General features: G+C 38.9%; 1 protein-coding gene across 3 annotated transcripts in view; it reads left to right on the top strand.

The window, feature by feature from the left end:
• ADCK1 (aarF domain containing kinase 1) overlaps positions 1–18,345 on the top strand; it is a 130,744-nt gene that overhangs the window by 73,972 nt on the left and 38,427 nt on the right. For all 3 annotated transcript variants that reach the window (XM_081966846.1, XM_081966844.1, XM_081966845.1), the window contains one exon: positions 13,436–13,594. In XM_081966846.1, the coding sequence (XP_081822972.1) occupies positions 13,436–13,594 (159 nt within the window). The remainder of the gene's footprint in view (positions 1–13,435; positions 13,595–18,345) is intronic.

Raw genomic sequence — 18,345 nt, 5'->3', positions numbered from 1 at the left:
CTGTTTCAGTACTGCTTAAAAAGACCTTCCCCAACGTAGTGCCTTCCAGATGTGTTGGGCTGTATCTAGAATGGGCAGCCTGTGATAGTAGCCTAGTTCCTTTTTTGCATTTACCAGATGTGTTGGGCTGTATTTAGAATGGGCAGCCTGTGATAGTAGCCTAGTTCCTTTTTTACATCTACCAGGATTCCTAAACGTTGTGCCACAAAAATGTAATGGTAAATTGCAAAATCATGCCTTTTTTGCCTTTTTTCATCAGAAAATCCAGTGATATAAGTCAGTTAAGCCTCTGGAGATTCTCAGTCAACCAATGGTTGTCCCAAAGATGCTCTTTCAAGAGACAACTGGACAATTTCTCTTCTTATCCAGTTGCCTCTTGAAAAAAGCATTTTTGAGATAAGATAAGCCTCCAATAGATTTTGTGTTCTATTCTTATATTAAAAACCTCTCTTAATAATATAAAATGCTTCCACTTCTGCCCCATCCATTATCTCATCATGACACTAGGATCCTTGATTATGTAAAATTTTGTAGTTGTTGATTATAAAAAAGTTGCCACCTTTGGAATTTAATGCATTTGGAAAATACCTGGTGGGAGTAAGCTGATCATACCAGAGGTATGCACATAGAGAATCTCTCCATTAATTGATGAATTGTGACTTTGACAACAGTTGAGAAAAATTACATTCAGGGACATCGTAATTAAGCTTAGATGTAGTTAGATGTAGTTTCATTTGGGCCCTTTGTCTTCCTTTGTCCATCCCTGCCTGTTATTTTTGAGAATTGGCTTTAGAATTTCAATCAAACCCAGGTACGGCCATCACTCCCAAAGTGAAAGTCCACAGAAGGAGTCTATACAGGTGACTTTCTAGAGTTTTCTAGATCATTTGGTGGAGCAAGGTGTCAAGAATTAATATAAACTGGCACAACATAATGTTCTGATCAGAATGTTCACAGAAGATGCACAAAATACGTGTATATATTTAAAATCTTCCCTTCTCTAAATGAATTTAAAACACATTCTTCATTCTGACAGGCCCTCCAAAGTTTTCTTTTAGATTGTAAAGGAATCAGAAATATGCTCAGGGGGTTACTTGCCTGAAGTTCTCCATCTGCTGTTGCTGTTGCTTTAATATCCTCAACCACATGATAGAAGTGAATTCCTGGTTTGATTAAATGCAGCAGATTTGTTGCTCCTAAAAGAGGTTTAATAAAATCTGAGAATGACACCCATAGCGCGTCCTCTGTATACTAAATGGGGATTTAAACCGAGATTGTCTTTTAACTGGAACACTTGTTGTTGTTAGTTGCGAAGTCGTATCTGACCCATCGCGACCCCATGGACAACATTCCTCCAGGCCTTCCTGTCTTCTACCATCCTCTGGAGACCATTTAAGCTCACAACTACTGCTTCGGTGACTCCATCCGGCCATCTCATTCTCTGTCGTCCCCTTCTTTTGCCCTCAATCTTTCTCAGCATTAGGCTCTTCTCCAGTGAGTGTTTCCTTTTCATTAGGTGGCCGAGTATTTAAGTTTCGTCTTCAGGATCTGGCCTTCTAGGAGTGACCAGTTTGATCGCCTTGCAGTCCAAGGGACTCGCAGGAGCCTTCTCCAGCACCATAGTTCAAAGGCCTCAATTCTTTGGCACTCAGCCTTTCTTATGGTCCAACTTTCACAGCTGTACATTGCAATTGGAAAAACCATAACCTTGACTATATGCACTTTTATTGGTAGGGTGATGTCTCTGCTTTTTAGTATGCTGCCTAGATTTGCCATAGCTCCTCTCCCCCTCCCCTCAGGAGCAAGCGTCTTTTAATTTCTTGGCTGCAGTCCCCATCTGTGGTGATCTTGGAGCCCAGGAAAATAAAATCTGCCACTTACCTCCATTACTTCCCCATCTATTTGTCAGGAATTGACAGGGCCGGATGTCATGATCTTGGTTTTCTTAATGTTGAGTTTCAAGCCAAACTGGAACACTACATAAACTCTTATTTGCGGAGAAAGTGTTACACTGAATAAATCTCAAGCCATTTAAAGCAACTTTTGAATTAAAAAAAAGTTTTTTTTCAATGGATTTATTCTTCATGGCCTAGTGTTTTTCTGATAGTTGAGAAAATAACTGCCTTGATCGATTAATAGGAAAAGTCATTACTGACAGAACAGCTCTTCTTTGTTTGAGAAGAAAACCAATTTCATGTCTCTTTAAAATGGTAACACTGGAGAAGGAAAAGTTGCCCTGAATTTGCATTATTGTAAAGAATTGTGGGTGATTAAGTGTATATTATGTTAACTGGGGGGAAAATGTGCTGTTTATAGAAAGGCTGAGACACTCCCCCCTCAGGGATAGGGCATTTTAATTTTAGTAGTGGACCAATTCCTGCCTCACATACCCCAACTCTCAAGCTTCCAACAACAGTTCTGAATGTAACTTTAAAGGAATTGGTTTAATAAACACAGTTTATGTACTCTAATGTTAGATAGCTAAGCGGGATTAATTAATATAGGCAAATGTGATAGATCTATCATCTACTTGACTTGGAATAATTATTTATATACATTTTAAAATAAAACTTTATTAAAATAAATATAATAAAATATAACATTATTATTTCATTGCAATTGAATTTGAATGTGTTTTTCTATATTTACAGTATTATTATTTAAACAAATACAATTTGTTTGTTTAAATAATAAATATAGTGGATAGCTACTGAATAGAAGGCGTCTACGATTTTAATATCCAGAATTTGAAAGTATAAAATATAAAACACTTGATCCAATTTTTGTTCAGTCACAGATAAGCAGTTGCATATGTTTTAATTTCAATAAATTTCCCTGGCATATTACCTTCCTTAAAGTTTTAAAAATCTTTGTCCTTCTTAAAGCCATGACATTGTTGATAATTCTATTGTTTTAGGCTGACTTGATGTTATTTTTTATAGAAAACAGGGAAGAAAGAACAAATCAGTATTATAAAATACATGTAAATTGCTTATTATTTTTCTGTTCACCATAACTTTTAGAAAGCATGTTTGGTTCCCCCCCCCCCCCCCAATTATTTATCAACCAGATGTCTCTAGAGTACTTGAAAGGAAGAATTTTCTGCTCTTTCTTTGCAGTTGATATTTGGAGGTGTAATGTTCCTAACCCCAAAATAACACTGACTTTCAAAATAAGATTTACCTTTCATGAGTTTATCCAATTCCCTTTCAAGTCATGCAAGTTAGTAGCCATCACCAATCCAATTAATTTTACAGGTTAATTATATGCTGTATGAAGAAATAACATACTGAAACATAATTAACTGGTTTTATTTTAAGAAGAACATTCACAAGTGCGAACAATCTGACAAAAGGTAATTTATGTTAGTAGCATGGGAAGGGCAAGGAGAAGAAAATAGATATAAGCTAGTGAAGAACAGAGAAAAACAAATCAGAATATTGAAATAGAGTCCTGAACTCATGTTAGGAAGGGAACTACTTATCCAGGATTAGGCTGAATTTTTACATGCAGATCATAATCAAGCATGGGAAAACATGTGACAATCTCCATTTTCAATCCCCAGTGATTTTTGACAATTGCAGTGGTGAAATTTCCTAAAATGTTGAGGCAAAAATATGCACACAAACTGCTGCATAAATCCTGAACTTGGCTTAAATGCATTTAAAAAAATGAAAACTCTAAAACTATTTTCCCAAATCCAGAAGTAAGAAATAGAAAATCTAAATCGTACATGTATGTGAGGTGGTCAAAATGTTTGGCATTGTTATTTTGCCCATTGTAGTCTCATTAATCTTCTCCACTGTTGCTTATCTTGCTGTAGTCTCTGGCCATCTACTTTTGTTACACCTTTTTTATTGTGGTGAAATTCATATATTAGAATACTTGATCAATCCAGGTTTATTAATGTTATTGCTAGTTCTACTTTCATTAAACTTTTGACTTTAATTAAATATGTTCTGTGTATTTGTCTGAATGTGGATGATAAGCAAGAATAAATTAGGACATAATAAAGCTTTTCCTTTAAGTATCTCTGTACAGATTTCTTTCTTTTTCTTTTTTTAAGTAGAATTAGTTGAAATGACCATTATTATACTATTCACCACACTCATACTAATAGCTGGGTTGAGTGGAGGATAACACTTTAAAAGAAAGAAATGGTTTCCCAAGTAACATTCTTTTTTATAACTTACCCAAATGTAGAAGATTTGTCTAATTTATTGAATAATTAATTCTGTTGCCACTCATCATAAAAATAAGGAGAGTCTGTATAAGACTCCTGACTGTTAAAATCAGGTTATATCTACTGTTGTTTATCCCAGCAATTCTCAAGTTTTATTTTTCATGAATCACTTGCAAAACGCCAGAAATCTCAGACAATTCCATATTTTTGCTCCTTAAAATTGTTTTACAAATCAAGGAAAGTTGTCTGTTATTTACTATTTCTTTCTTTACTTCTAAAATTCTTGTCAAAAGTGTTGCAACATTATGAGAAAAAAAAAGTTACTTAAAATCCTGGGTGGTTCTAAACTTTGAGAAGTCCACATTTGTTTCCTTTTGGGAAAATTGTATGGCTTTTAGATCAATCAGAAAAAGAGAAAACATATAAAAAGCAAAACATAATAAATCAGAAATAATTAAAATGTAGAGAAAAAAGGAAAACATAACTGCTATATATTAGAATAATTAAATGTATGATAGTACTCAAATCTTAAATATCCGAATAAACCTTGACTGTACAAAATTATATTGATCAGTTTTCCTCCAGTGTGGGTAGAAAGTCAATTCATGATAGGTAGGATAAGCATATCTTCCATCCAGAATTTTAATTTAGATATGCTAGAGTGTTTCAACAGGAGTAAAATAATCTTCTTAGTTACTCCCTGTGGATGATAAATACAAAGTTCTTGGATACATTCCAAATTTTCAGAATGGAATTCCAAATCTTTCAGCCTTAAATCCCAAATATATATCTTTGATTTTAATTTCTTCCTTTTCAAAGTTCCAGTGCTATAAACAGCCAGCTTTAGGCTAAGGCTGAGTGGGCACTGACCTAGGGTGCCAAAGTTTAGGGGAATTCCAATTCATTCTAAAAATGCAAATCTTAACATCAGTGAAATGTGGTACCATCAGGCAGTGTGCTTAAGGTCATTATTGCATATACTTCAGCTGGCACTGCACATGAATATTAAACCAAATAGTACCAACATAAAAAAGGCCCCAAACAGGAGGCAGAATTCCTTCTGACTTGATGCATTTCTGTGATGGAAAGTGCACCTACTGCACTAAAGGAGGATTTACCCACTTAAGAGTTTTCCCAGAAGGAGACCCAGATTAATTGACTATGCAGTTTTGAGCTGAATAAGAGATGTGGGAGGTGTGGGGGAGAGGTTCAGCATAACCATACCGGTGGTGGGATTCAAATTTGTTTACTACAGTTCTGTAGGCATGGCTTGGTGGGCATGGCAGGGGAAGGATACTGCAAAATCCCCATTCCCTCACGATCCGGTGGGACTCGGGAGGCAGAGAATAAATGTGGTGGGGCCAGTCAGAGGTGGTATCTTCTGGTTCTCCAAACTATTCAAAATTTCCACTATCAGTTCTCCAGAACTGGTCAGAACTTGTTGAATACCACCTGTGAACCATACCCTAGAATCTCTCAGGATATATCTAATATTTCTAGTAGCTTTGAAAGTTATAGCTTTAGTTTGGCAAGATTCTGTCTATTAGATGTAAGCAAAAAAAAAAAGGATTGAATTCGATTGGATCTCATTGTCTCTGGGCTTGGGCCTGAGTTATTGGCATACAAAGATTGAACCTTGCCAATCATTTTCTGGGGTGTTCATTGTATTTAAAAATAATATTTAGTTGAAATAATCCAGGCTAAATCAACCTTGAGCAGGTCAGGATTGAGTTATGGGCAAAGTTAGCCTGCAGTATTGCATCCAGCCATTGCGCCACAAGGGCCCTTTCCAAAAGCTGTACCAATTTACCAAAATTATTCTTAAATGATCCAAGCAAGTTCCATAGCATTGTGGATAGGGATGGCAGTGCAGATCTTCCTTCAACTGGTGCTCAGACAGAAGCAGAGATTGCTGAAGTGATCTAATCATATTTTCATAAATAATTTAACTAGATATGTATAAAAATAAATACGAAGAGACCAATGCATTAGTTAATAGGGAACAGTTCTCTTCCCTTTCCATCCCATTGTTTTTGCTGTATGTCTTAGGCTCTGCAATAACTACAGCAAAGTATCCACTAGGCCAAATATATAATTGGCAGTCATTATAAGGGCATGCTTCATCTCCATTAACAGTTTGATATTGGGCCTTAGATTGGAGTAAAAGGCACTATATTGCACAGAAGTTATTATGAGGAATACATAATAAATATGGACTCTGACAACCAAGCTAAGTCTCATCAATTAAGTTTGGCATTCATTAGTCAAGAAGAAGTCCAATCAGATTTCATAGACTTGGTCTCTATAAATTGTGAACGGTTTGTTCTGACATTTGATGAATTATTCTTCATAATCCACTATCTGCTATGATAAATCTAATCTTTCATCTTCTGCTGTCTTAATAACTCCTAGAGCAATTCAACACTTGATTTCTGAACACAGAATGCATAAATTGATGTAAGAAAGAAAGAATTGTATTTGCTTTCCAAATGTAAAGTAGCTCTTTTTTGAATTAAACATTTGATTGACCTTAGACTTTTAAGTCTAGTAAAAGCTAATGAAGTATGGGATTTGTGTTTCAATGATTCAGCATCTTATTTAATTTTAAAAGTAGTTGGGGCAGGGTACAATAAGGTGGTGTATAATGGACTTGATTTAACAGGGTTTTTCAGAATCCTTCTGAATGCTGGTGTAACAACATATAGCCATAATGGCGAACCTATGGCATGCATGTCAGAGGTGGCATGCAGAGCCCTCTCTGTGGGCATGCACACCATCTCCAGCTGCTCTTTTGGGGGGTTTTCCCCCCTGCCACTTAATCTTCGCGCGCCGGAGCTCCAGAAAACAACCTGAAAAACAGGCCATTTTTAGGCTGTTTTTGGGCTGTTTTCAAGCCATTTTTATACCATTTTTCCAGCCAGAAAAACGGCCAAAAAACAAGCATGCACACACCAGCCAGCTGGTCTTTGGGTTTCCTGCGCCCCGGCGTGCGCACATGCACAAGCGTTCCAGTTTGGGCACTCGGTGCCACAAAGATTTGCCATCACTGACATATAGCTTCCTTTCTCCAAGTCAGACAAGGCAAAGAATTTTCTGGCCCCAGAAAAAATAACAAATCGATTAATAATATCATGTTTTGTGGACCAGACATCACATAGACGAAAACCTATGCTATATACTAGAAGTTTCAAACTTTGTCATGATATGGACCTTAAATTTCTAAAAAAGAACTGTGGATCAAGAGGCAGAGAGAGCTACCAGGGGGAAATATTCTATTAGGTAAAAATCGTGTCCTTCCTTTTTACTTTGCTGCCTCTGTCACCTCTGAAAAACTGTTGGTCATCAGGAGCACAAATATCTGAGGAGGGGGCGTCTGAAGGCCAGCTGACAAGTCTTGACCTTGCCACTGTAAATATCATTCCTGTATTTGAGGGAAATATTCCTGTATTTTTCTCCATGTAGGGTTTTGTGGAATACAGTTTAAAATGTTCTGCTGTATTATGACTTTAATATGCCACAAGACTGTTGTTTTTGCTATGAGTCGAACGTAGCTTTCCTTCTAGAGCAGTATTGCTCAACCTTGGCAACTTGAAGATGTCCGGACTTCAACTCCCAGAATTCCGCAGCCAGTTGAAGTCCGGACATCTTCAAGTTGCCAAGGTTGAGCAATACTGCTCTAGAGCAATTGCCTCATGACCAATCTGTTGCCACTGGCAGTGACCTTGCTTGGTTTCTGGCCAAGTTTCCTTTCCGTCACCTGCTACCTGATCTTTTTAACTAAAGGTGACAGGTATTGGAGCTGCATCTTTTTTAGGCAAAGCATATCAGTGCCATTGACTTACTATCTTTTCTCATCCTCATAAAATGTCTAAATATATGCATGTCCTAAGCGAAGAGTTTTTTTTACTCATTCAAATTTCAGCCCAATATGTATTACTACTCTCATCATGATTATTATAAACATTATTTCTGTCTCTACATATATTATTTGCCTGATTAAAAATCAGTCCCAGCAGTGAAAAATGTTATAATGTAAATTATATGGCTGTGCAGATTGAATTTCAATATTCAATGAGGTAAATGTTTCCACACATCTCAACAGCTTAAAACCAATCTGGCAATACAATAAGGCTCTATGGTTGGGCTGCACTCTTCTGCATGGCCATAAGTAGCAGCAAAGACTTAGACTTAAATGCATTTCTTTCCCACCATCTAGCGGTCATGTAGATCTTTGGACCCCCAGATATAATAGCCTAGGTTACACTGGGGCAGATAAATAGTTGTGTGGCTAAAGGCCAGTTATAATAAGGTGATGCTATGGAGTCTTAGACCCAAAACTCATAAGGCTTAGCAGTGACATGTAGACAGATGTACTATGGATGTTGGAATGTGACATAGCTTAAAGATGCAGTTTGAGGGATGTGAAATCAGTCCTTTTAGCAATAAATCTCATTTAGCATGTAGTAAGTTGTAATGATCATTGGATTTTGAAGACCGCATTTCCTTTCCGCAATGGCCTTTCTTATGACTGACTGACATACTATATTCTTTTAGGTGTCCTAAAAGAATTTTCAGAGACTGATTGGATTCACCAAGCCATAATTTGATTTGTATTAGTTCTAAATACTGTAATTGCTATAGGTCTAGGAGCTATATTTCTACCAGGCTTGGAAGAACTGCCATACTGTGTACACTAACTATGTGGGTGGAATATGATGCCATGTTAGACTAAAATATGTAGACTACTTTGTGGTTTAGTGTATCTATCATGCCAAGCTATGTTTCTGCATGATATATAAACCTCTATTCAAGTATAGTTGTTTTAGTGATAGTAATTTCTCCAAGCCATCTGACCTGTGACTAAACATTCACTTGAGTTTAATAGAGTGGGGAACAAAAATGTAATCTTAATATCTTGTGAAATATATAAAAGGAAGACAATTTTTGTTGCAGCAAGGATGTCAAAAGGATGAATCATGCATCCACTGTAATTATGAAAAAATATGTAACTAGTTCTTTTCAAATGCAGTTGTTCTATTTAATTGATTTTGCTGGCAGAAAAATTAAAATAAATAAATAAAAATTAAAAGGTGCCCTCCCTGTGAATTACTGGAGGCAGCTGAGACTCCATGGGAATCTAATTGCTGCAAATGTGCCAGTTAGCTGCTGGTAATATTTATTGTGGAAGCAATGGAGAAGGGGGTGGCCGAAGTAAAAAGTGGTGTGTCTGTGTGCTTGCCGGGAGGAGGAGGAGGGAGGGAAAGCTGCTGTCAGCAGCTGCATGTAGGCCTGGGTTGCTTCTTTTCCTCCTTTTCATCAACACAAAAGGTTTCTGTTGGATGCTTTGCATGTAGGCTGCTTAAAAGTGTTTTATTCATATTTAATTGCTGGCTTGCTACAGTTCCCTTCTTTAATTACTGTGCTAAAAAGTAGGCTATAAAATGCACTCGCATTCAATTTGTTTTCTTTTAATTTCTGCATATATAATGTACTCCTTGACTGTTGGTTCTGTTATATGAGTTTGAATGTGGCTATGTATATGCATATATGTATGCGTGCATATGAGATAAGTAGAGGAAAAGAAAACAACCTTTCTTTCTTTCAAATCTGCTACCCGATTTTTAAACAAGCTTGGCCAAACCTCAGGGGATTCAAAATAGTTTTGAAGCCAATCCCAATTGTAAGGTTGAACCTTTAATGGAAAATTCCTGCATTTTCTCTCCATGCTCTCTGATTAGTCCAATTCCCACATGCATTTGTCTGGATAATCCTCTTCTTAGGAGTCCCCTAACTGAACTGCAAAAAATGTAGACAATTGCAAGACGGCAGGAAAAAGTTTAGATTTGCTTCCATTTCATGGTTGTCCAAATATTTGCAGCCCAGATCTGGCAAGTCTGGGCTGCAAATATTTGGCTTTTCATCTATCTAGCTTTTCACTGTCTGTTCCATTGTTCATTGAATGGAATTGCAGATAACACAGAACTATGAATATATGCAGTGGTTGAATGTTATGCTTAATTAGGGTCAGGTGAATTATCAAACTAAACCATGTTTGGTTTAATTACTAAATAAACCATAATTGGTTAGGTTCACAGAGTACACTTACTCAAAGTCAGCCACACAGTAACTTAGCACAATGTGTGAGTTAAGCCATTAACCAGATAAGGCATATTCTGGTCTCATAATGTGTACTAAGCCATCATGTGATCTGCTTAGTTCTTTCTCAGTGTGGTTATGAGCCCCACCAGTTAAACTGCTATGTCCATTAACACTTATTTAACAAATTATGATTTCAAAATATTGGCTTATGGTTATATATGAACAGTCAATTAGTGAAAAGACAAATACCCTCCTAATGTAAGAACAGCACTGTTGGATCATACCTGTGTTTGGTTTTTATAACAACCAAATAAATACACATGGAAAGATCACAAGCAGGTCATATCTATTTTGTTTATTCCTTTTTAGAATTGCTTTGTCACCTGTGTCTTACCAGGACAGTGTACAAGAAATATACATATTAAAACAATACCATCTATCCTAGCCACATTAAAAAACACTACATGTTTCTAAATTTAAATTAACAATGTCTCTTTTATATTTCTTCAGAAAGCAGAGAACTTAGTCAATTTTCAGAGGCATAGAAGCATACAGTGGCTAGTTCAGGAGGTGAAATTCAGCAGGTTCTAACAGGTTCTGGAGAACAGGTAGCGGAAATTTTGAGTAGTTCGGAGAAGCGGCAAATATTACCCTTGGCTGGCCCCATAGTGTGGTGGGAATGGAGATTTTGCAATATCCTTTCCCTGCCACGCCCACCAAGCCACGCCCACAGAACTGGTAGTAATTTTTATTTTTTGAATTTCATCACTGGGATAGTTGCATTCTCTATAAATCTGTCTCCTTTTTAAGCTTTCTCTTAGAGGTTTGCACATTATTTTAACTAGCAAAAAACACGTGACATTTGTGTTAACAGTAATTCTAGCAGCTCAAAGTGTGATTACAAAGAAAACTGAGTGTTATTACTATGATTTTCAGCCTGCTGATTAAGGACCATTTTGTAGTAAACCTGGTTGGTTGTTGTCTAATGGAAGAGATTATCCTTGCTAGCCAAGGTTCATTTGGTATCTGAAACGATAATGTTCTAAAACAGTGAGAAAAGACTTCAATTCTCCATGGCTGAAGTGACTGATCTCAAGGTGGACCTTCCTGAGTAAAAGAGCAACAGAGAAATGGTATTGTAGAAAGTAAAATTAATTTAACGGGTTAAATCTCATTTTCATGGAGTAAATAAGGATGAAGTGCTTGTAATATTACTTTTGCTGTGCAGCTCACCATTGCTAGAATGTGTATGTCATACTAAAAACGTTTCAGCGTACAGCTACTTCCAGTTACTGTTGAGAAAGTTTAATGTAAAAAGTATTTAATTAAATAGCCAAGCTTCTTTTTAATCAAATTTTTATTGTTTTTTCTATCTATAACAACTTACAATTATCACATTAACATTGTTGTGTCATTATGCCTGTAGGTATCAGTCTTATATTGCTTCTATATTTATATACATTCATTTACAGTTCTATACATTTCTCTATTGTTTCTTAACAGCCAAGCTTCTTAATTATGGTTCAGTGTATGGAGAAACTACATGGTTTGGACAGGTTTTCTGCATGAATTCTTCAATTTTCTCAGTGATAGTTTTCCCCCCTAAATATTAAAATAGTATGTTATATTGTTGTATTTTATTCTTGATTACTGCAGAGTTTCAAGGGCTAAAATACTGGTGTCAGTACTTTACTTTACTTTTACTTTTATTTAGATTTTTATAGCGCCCCCTCTCCCCAAAGGGACTCGGGGCGGTGTACAGTCAGATAAAAACACATCAATACATAGAAAATACAAACACAAAAGAGGAGGCAATAAGAAACTGTACATATCTGAAGCAAAGTAGTTAAAAGCAATATTTAAATAACCCTAAAAATACCCAATTAAAATATCTGCCAGGAGGTAGAATAAAACTATAAATGGGCCAGGCCTGCTAAACGGAACAGGTGAGTCTTCAGTTTTTGTCGAAAGGAGCGGAAGTCGGTGGTGGTTCTGATATCGGGGGGGAGGTCATTCCAGAGGGTTGGGCCCATCACAGAGAAGGCTCTACTCCTAGGCGCCGCCCGTTGGCATTGCTTAGTGGACGGCACCCGGAGGAGTCCTTCCCTGTGAGAGCGAATCGGTCACAGGGAAGTGTGTGGTAGGATGCGATCCCGCAAGTACCTAGGTCCTGAGCCATGGAGCGCTTTAAAGATAGTAATTAACACCTTGAAACGCACCCGAAAGACCACAGGCAGCCAGTGCAGCTCGCGCAGGAGCGGTGTTACGTGGGAGTACCTAGTACTCCCCATAATAGCCCGCGCGGCTGCGTTCTGGACTAGCTGCAGTCTTCGAGCGCGTCCCAAGGGAAGCCCCATGTAGAGGGCATTGCAGTAGTCCAGCCGAGACGTCACCAGTGCATGAGTGACCGTGCGTAGGGCATCCCGGTCCAGTAGGGGACGCAATTGGCGCACCAGGCGAACCTGGTGGAACGCCCCCCTTGCCACGGCTGCCACATGGTCATCCATTGACAGCCGGGCATCTAGGAGGACGCCCAAATTGCGCGCCCGTTCCACAGGGGGCAATTGCTCGCCCCCTATGGTCAGTGATGGAATCAACTGACTGAACCAGGGTGCCGGTAGCCACAGCCACTCAGTCTTGGAGGGTTGAGCTTGTGTCTGTTGTCCCCCATCCAGACCCCTACGTCAGGCCTGTAGTTATGTTCTTTTTAGGATCTTTGGCCTGCCACACTTTTTATTAATTTCCTATGCTGTTTCATTAGTGTAGTAGTTGGGAGGGGGGAATAGAAAGGAGTAGGATTGTGGAATGTATTGTTGACATTCTTTTATAGAAGCCAAGGTCATCTTTTGTCTCCGCACCTCGACACCTGACCGGAAGCAGAGGGGTGTAGATGCCAGCGTGGAAGATAATGATTGGAACATGTGATGGATTTGTGGGTGTGGGGATAGATCATGAACTTTCAGCTGGGTGGAATTCCAGGATGAACATTAGAGTGAAAATTCCATAGACGTGCTAACTTGCCTGTATGATTACATTGGAACTTTAAGGATAACTTTGCCTTGGACAATGATTTAATTCTGCATGGTATTTAGAACGCCTGACAACTGGCCAACTTAAGCATCAGCAAATCTGATATATCTTTTCTCCTTGCAGATCAATGAATTGTTTGCCAGTTTTGAAGATGTTCCATTGGGGGCAGCATCGTTGGCTCAAGTCCACAAGGCTGTGCTACAAGATGGGAGGACTGTTGCCGTGAAGGTTCAACATCCTAAGGTCCAAGCACAGAGTTCTAAGGATATTCTACTGATGGAGGTAGATCAGTAGCTCTCTGTGAGCACCTTAACTATGCTTTCTGTTATTCTTATCATGATTCTTTTATTTCAATGAAGATGTCTTTAGCGTCTTAAAATGTTTCAAAAAATAAACTGCATATGTTTCAACTGGTATCTGAAAGAGAAGTAGTGTATACTATATCTAAGTATATGTGTGTAATGAAATACAGAATAGAGATGGTTTGCATTTTCAAGATTTATGACTGCATAACTTTTATCTGAGCATTTTATTTAAACCATAACCAGACAACCAATATTCAGCAGATTAAGAGACTCTGTAAACCTTTAAACCCCTCCACAATGGCCTCTGATTTATCACTGCTACCATTGGCTTTTGTTGATATGTTAATACTGTATGCCAGTTTGCTTTGATCTTCTAACTTGTTGGTCCTCTCACTATTCTCCATGTTCTTCTATTTCTTGTTTATTATAAAAAAGTTTTTATTTTTAGAGAAGCATAAAACATACAGACATAAACACACACAAAATAAAAATCCTTCCCCAGTAATAGCTATTATTACATCCTTTTTATGTAAAGTATTCTGAATTTTATATTATGGCATTTACATCATCCTGAAATCATCCAATAGTATCTTTATATTGTATTCTATGTAGAATTATTTATCTTTTATAACAAAGCTTTTAAACATCCTCTCCATAGTCCTCACTTACAATTTATATAAAATTTCATATTATCAATCTAGTGTATATATATATGCATTATTATCATTATTAATCATTTATTTAGCTCTAACTATTATTACTTTATTTTATACATAATACTCTAAATTTAACTAAGTTTTTATTCTAACATTTCATTTCTTCATTCTGTATCCTTCCAGTAGTATGCAGTCCTATATCTCTTGCCATTTGTGGTATTTGTATTCTAATTATTTTCTTGATAAGTTGTCAGCGTTCCAAATATCATGCAGAATTAAATCATTGTCCAAGGCAAAGTAGTCCTTAAAACTCCAATTTAATAAGACAGGCATGTTGGCATTAAGCTGGTGGAATTTCAACTCTAAGGTACATCCGGTGAATTCCCCAAGTTAAAAGTTCATCATCTATCCCCACACCCCATAATTCATCACATGGTCCAATCTTCATCTTCCACTCTGGCATGTACACCCCTCTTCTTCCGGCCAGGTGTCGAGGTGCGGAGACAAAAGACGACCTTGAGCTTCTAAGAAATCCATAACAATACATTCCACAATCCTACTCCTTTCTATTCCCCCCTCCCAACTACTATACCAATGAAACAGCATAATATGTATGTTTTAATTATGTGGCAGGCCAAAGATCCTAAAAGGAACAGAATTACAGGCCTGACAGGCGGCCTCTCCTCAAGAGAAAAACATTTCCTGAAAAGAGAATAACATAAATGTTAACTATCAAAATTTAACCACCTCTTCCTCCCCCAGGGGGACCCTTTGGCTTATCAGGGAATTTCTCATGGAATTGCTTCACTAATTTATCTGCTTTCAGATCCCAACTTTTCACCCACGTAGCTTCTGACAAAGGGTATCCCTTCCAATGCACTAAATATTGTAAACGACCTCTATACAGCCTGGAATCTAATATTTTTTTCACTTCATAATGTGTTTCCCCTTCTACCACTACGGGAGGAGGTGGAGTTTGGGTGGATGGTCTCGTGCTAGACTCCCTTATCGGCTTCAATAAGCTACAATGGAATACCGGGTAAATTTTCCCTAAGAGTCTGGGTAGGCTGAGTCGAACTGTAACTGGGTTAATTATCTTTTCTATTGGGAAAGGACCTAGAAATTTTGGACCTAATTTCTTACTAGGCATCTTTAATCTTATGTATTTAGTAGACAAAAAAACTTTGTCCCCCACTCGAAAGGGGGGTTGTAGGGAACGATGTTTATCAGCTTGCTTCTTGTAGGCTTCTGCCGCATCTGTTAGCGCCTTTTTGGTATTCTCCCATCCCTTCTTTAGTGCCTCCAGCCATTCATTCAGGGACATGGATGAGGGAGGTTCCTTAGGTAGTTCAGGCATGGGAACGAATTCCATGCCACTGGTAACCTGGAAAGGAGTTAATCCGGTACTGCTGTGAACCGTATTATTATATGCTACTTCAGCGAAAGGTAGCAAGTCCGACCAATTGTCTTGCTGATAGTCCACATAACAACGGATATACTGTTCCACCATCGCATTGGCCCTCTCTGCTGCCCCATTTGTGCTGGGATGAAATGCTGAGCTGAGTCCCTGCGTGGACCCGATCGATTTTAGGAATTCTCTCCAGAACTTGGCGGTGAATTGAACTCCGCAATCTGAAATGATCCTTTTTGGAACTCCATGTAGGCGATAAATGTGTTTCACAAACATTTTCGCTAATTTCTTTGCGGATGGTAGGCTTGAACAAGCGATAAAGTGTGCTTGCTTGGAAAACAAATCAATAACTGTCCAGATTACTTTATTACCACTGCTATCTGGAAGTTCGACAATGAAGTCCATTGCTATCTCTTCCCATGGTCGGCTAGGGTTGGCCACTTGTTGTAGTAGTCCAGGGGGCTTTCCCGGACGGGTTTTCATTGTTGCACAAGTAGCACAGCTTTTTACATAATCTTCCACCTCCGACCTCATCTTTGGCCACCAAAATTGACGTCTAGCGAGGTGGAGAGTTTTCAGGAATCCGAAATGACCTCCTAGTTTCGCATCATTACTCCGCTGTAGCACTTGCAATCTCATTTCTGCAGGGACGTACAGTTTGGATCCCTTCCAGGCTACGCCATCATTAATCGTTAGGATGTCTTTGTTGTTGTTGAACCATGGGTCTGTCTGGAGGGCTGCTTTCAGTTCGGTTCTCAGTTTATCTTGGCTTCGACTGGTGACTTGAGCTGCCTTTTGGTGAGAAGGAGATATGATGGGGTGGAAAATTTCTTCCTTCTTACTGTCAAACTGGGGTTTTCTCGACAGTGCATCTGCTAATAAGTTCTTCCCTGCGGGGATGTGTTTAATTTCAAATTTGAACCTTTGGAAATATTGGGCCCAACGGACCTGTTTGGGGGATAACTTTCGATGGGCAAGGAGAGTTTCGAGGTTTTTATGATCAGTCCATACCTCGAACGGTATATCCCCCCCTTCCAGGAGATGCCTCCAGGTGAGCATGCTCCATCTGATCGCGAATGCCTCCTTCTCCCAAATGGGCCACCTTCTTTCCGTAGTGGTGAGTTTCTTGGAGATGTAAGCGCATGGTAAGAGGTGGCCTTCTTTATTCTTTTGTAGTAGCACCGCAGCTATCGCGACATCACTGGCATCCGTTTGGATTATGAAAGGTCGCTCTGGATCGGGGTGTTGCAATATGGGTTCTTGGGCAAAGAGCCGTTTTAATTTCTCAAAAGCCTTTTGACAGTCGATTGTCCATTTTAATGGTTGGTTTGCTTTTGGTTTAGTAGGGGAAGGCCCCGTTCTTAATAGGTCAGTCAATGGTAGGGCAATTTCAGCAAAGGTTGGAATAAACTGCCTATAAAAGTTTGCAAATCCAAGGAAGCTTTGTAATTGTTTGCGAGTGCTTGGAGGTTTCCAATCTAACACCGCTTTCACTTTTTCTGGGTCCATTTCTACTCCTTCATTGGAGATACGATATCCCAGATAATCTAGCGAGGTCTTGTGGAATTCACACTTTGACAATTTTGCATAAAGTTTGGCAGCTAGAAGTTTTTTCAGGACTTGCCGTACCAGTTTCACATGTTCTTCCATGGTTTCAGAGAAGATCAAGATGTCATCTAAATAAACGAGTACTCCGCGGTACAGGTGGTCGTGTAGCACTTCATTTATGTACTACATGAATACTGCGGGTGCTCCTTGTAGTCCGAAAGGCATGACTTTATATTGGAAGCTGCCTAAGGGAGTATTAAAAGCGGTCTTCCACTCATCCCCTTTCCGGATTCGTATACGGTAATACGCCTCTCTCAAATCCAGCTTGGTGAAGATCTTGCCCTTAGCCAAGTGGTTCAACATATCTTTCATGAGAGGGAGGGGATAGGTATTCTTTTCGCATACCGCATTCAAAGCTCGTAAGTCCACACAGAGGCGAACCCCCCCATCTTTCTTTTCCCTGAAGAGTACTGGGGCTGCTACTTTTGATTTTGCTGGTTCAATAAACCCTCTTTTCAAATTGGTGTCGATGTACTTCCTCAATTCTATCATCTCTTTAGGCGTCATAGAGTACATTTTGGGCTTTGGTAAGGTTACCCCAGGTTTGAACTCTATGGCACAATCTGTGGCGCGGTGAGGTGGAAGGTAGTTTCCGTCTTCCTCACTGAACACCTCCGCCAGATCCCAATAGATCTTTGGGACTCGTTGGATTCCCGGAAGTTTAGTGTCTGCTGCGGTTGCTGCAGGTTCTGGATGGGTTGGGCTGTTAGGTTCCAATGTTCCTGGGTGGCCTTTTGGTTCCACTGGTGGTAACGGGCCAAGTCCAATAGTCACCTTTCTAACGCCATCCTCCCACTTTATGGTAGGTTCCCACTTGTCCAACCATGCAAGCCCTAGGATAACTGACTCCTGCATTCCAGGGGCCACGATGAATCTGAGGAACTCATAGTGGCGGCCTATCACCAGTTTTACTAACTCAGTGATCTTTGTAGCCGGAGCTCCCCCAATTAGGGTTCCATCCACTTGCTCAAACGGAATGGGTTGTTTCAGGGGTCTGGTGCGTATACCTAGTTGCTCCACTATTGACATGCTGATTAAGCATCGGGTGCAGCC

This window comes from Natrix helvetica, assembly GCF_964273705.1.
Source record: "Natrix helvetica genome assembly, chromosome: 1".
In the NCBI taxonomy this organism is placed as follows: Eukaryota; Metazoa; Chordata; class Lepidosauria; order Squamata; family Natricidae; genus Natrix; species Natrix helvetica.
The sequence above is the reverse complement of the archived record's forward strand: the minus strand, read 5'-3'. Positions and strand labels throughout refer to the sequence as shown.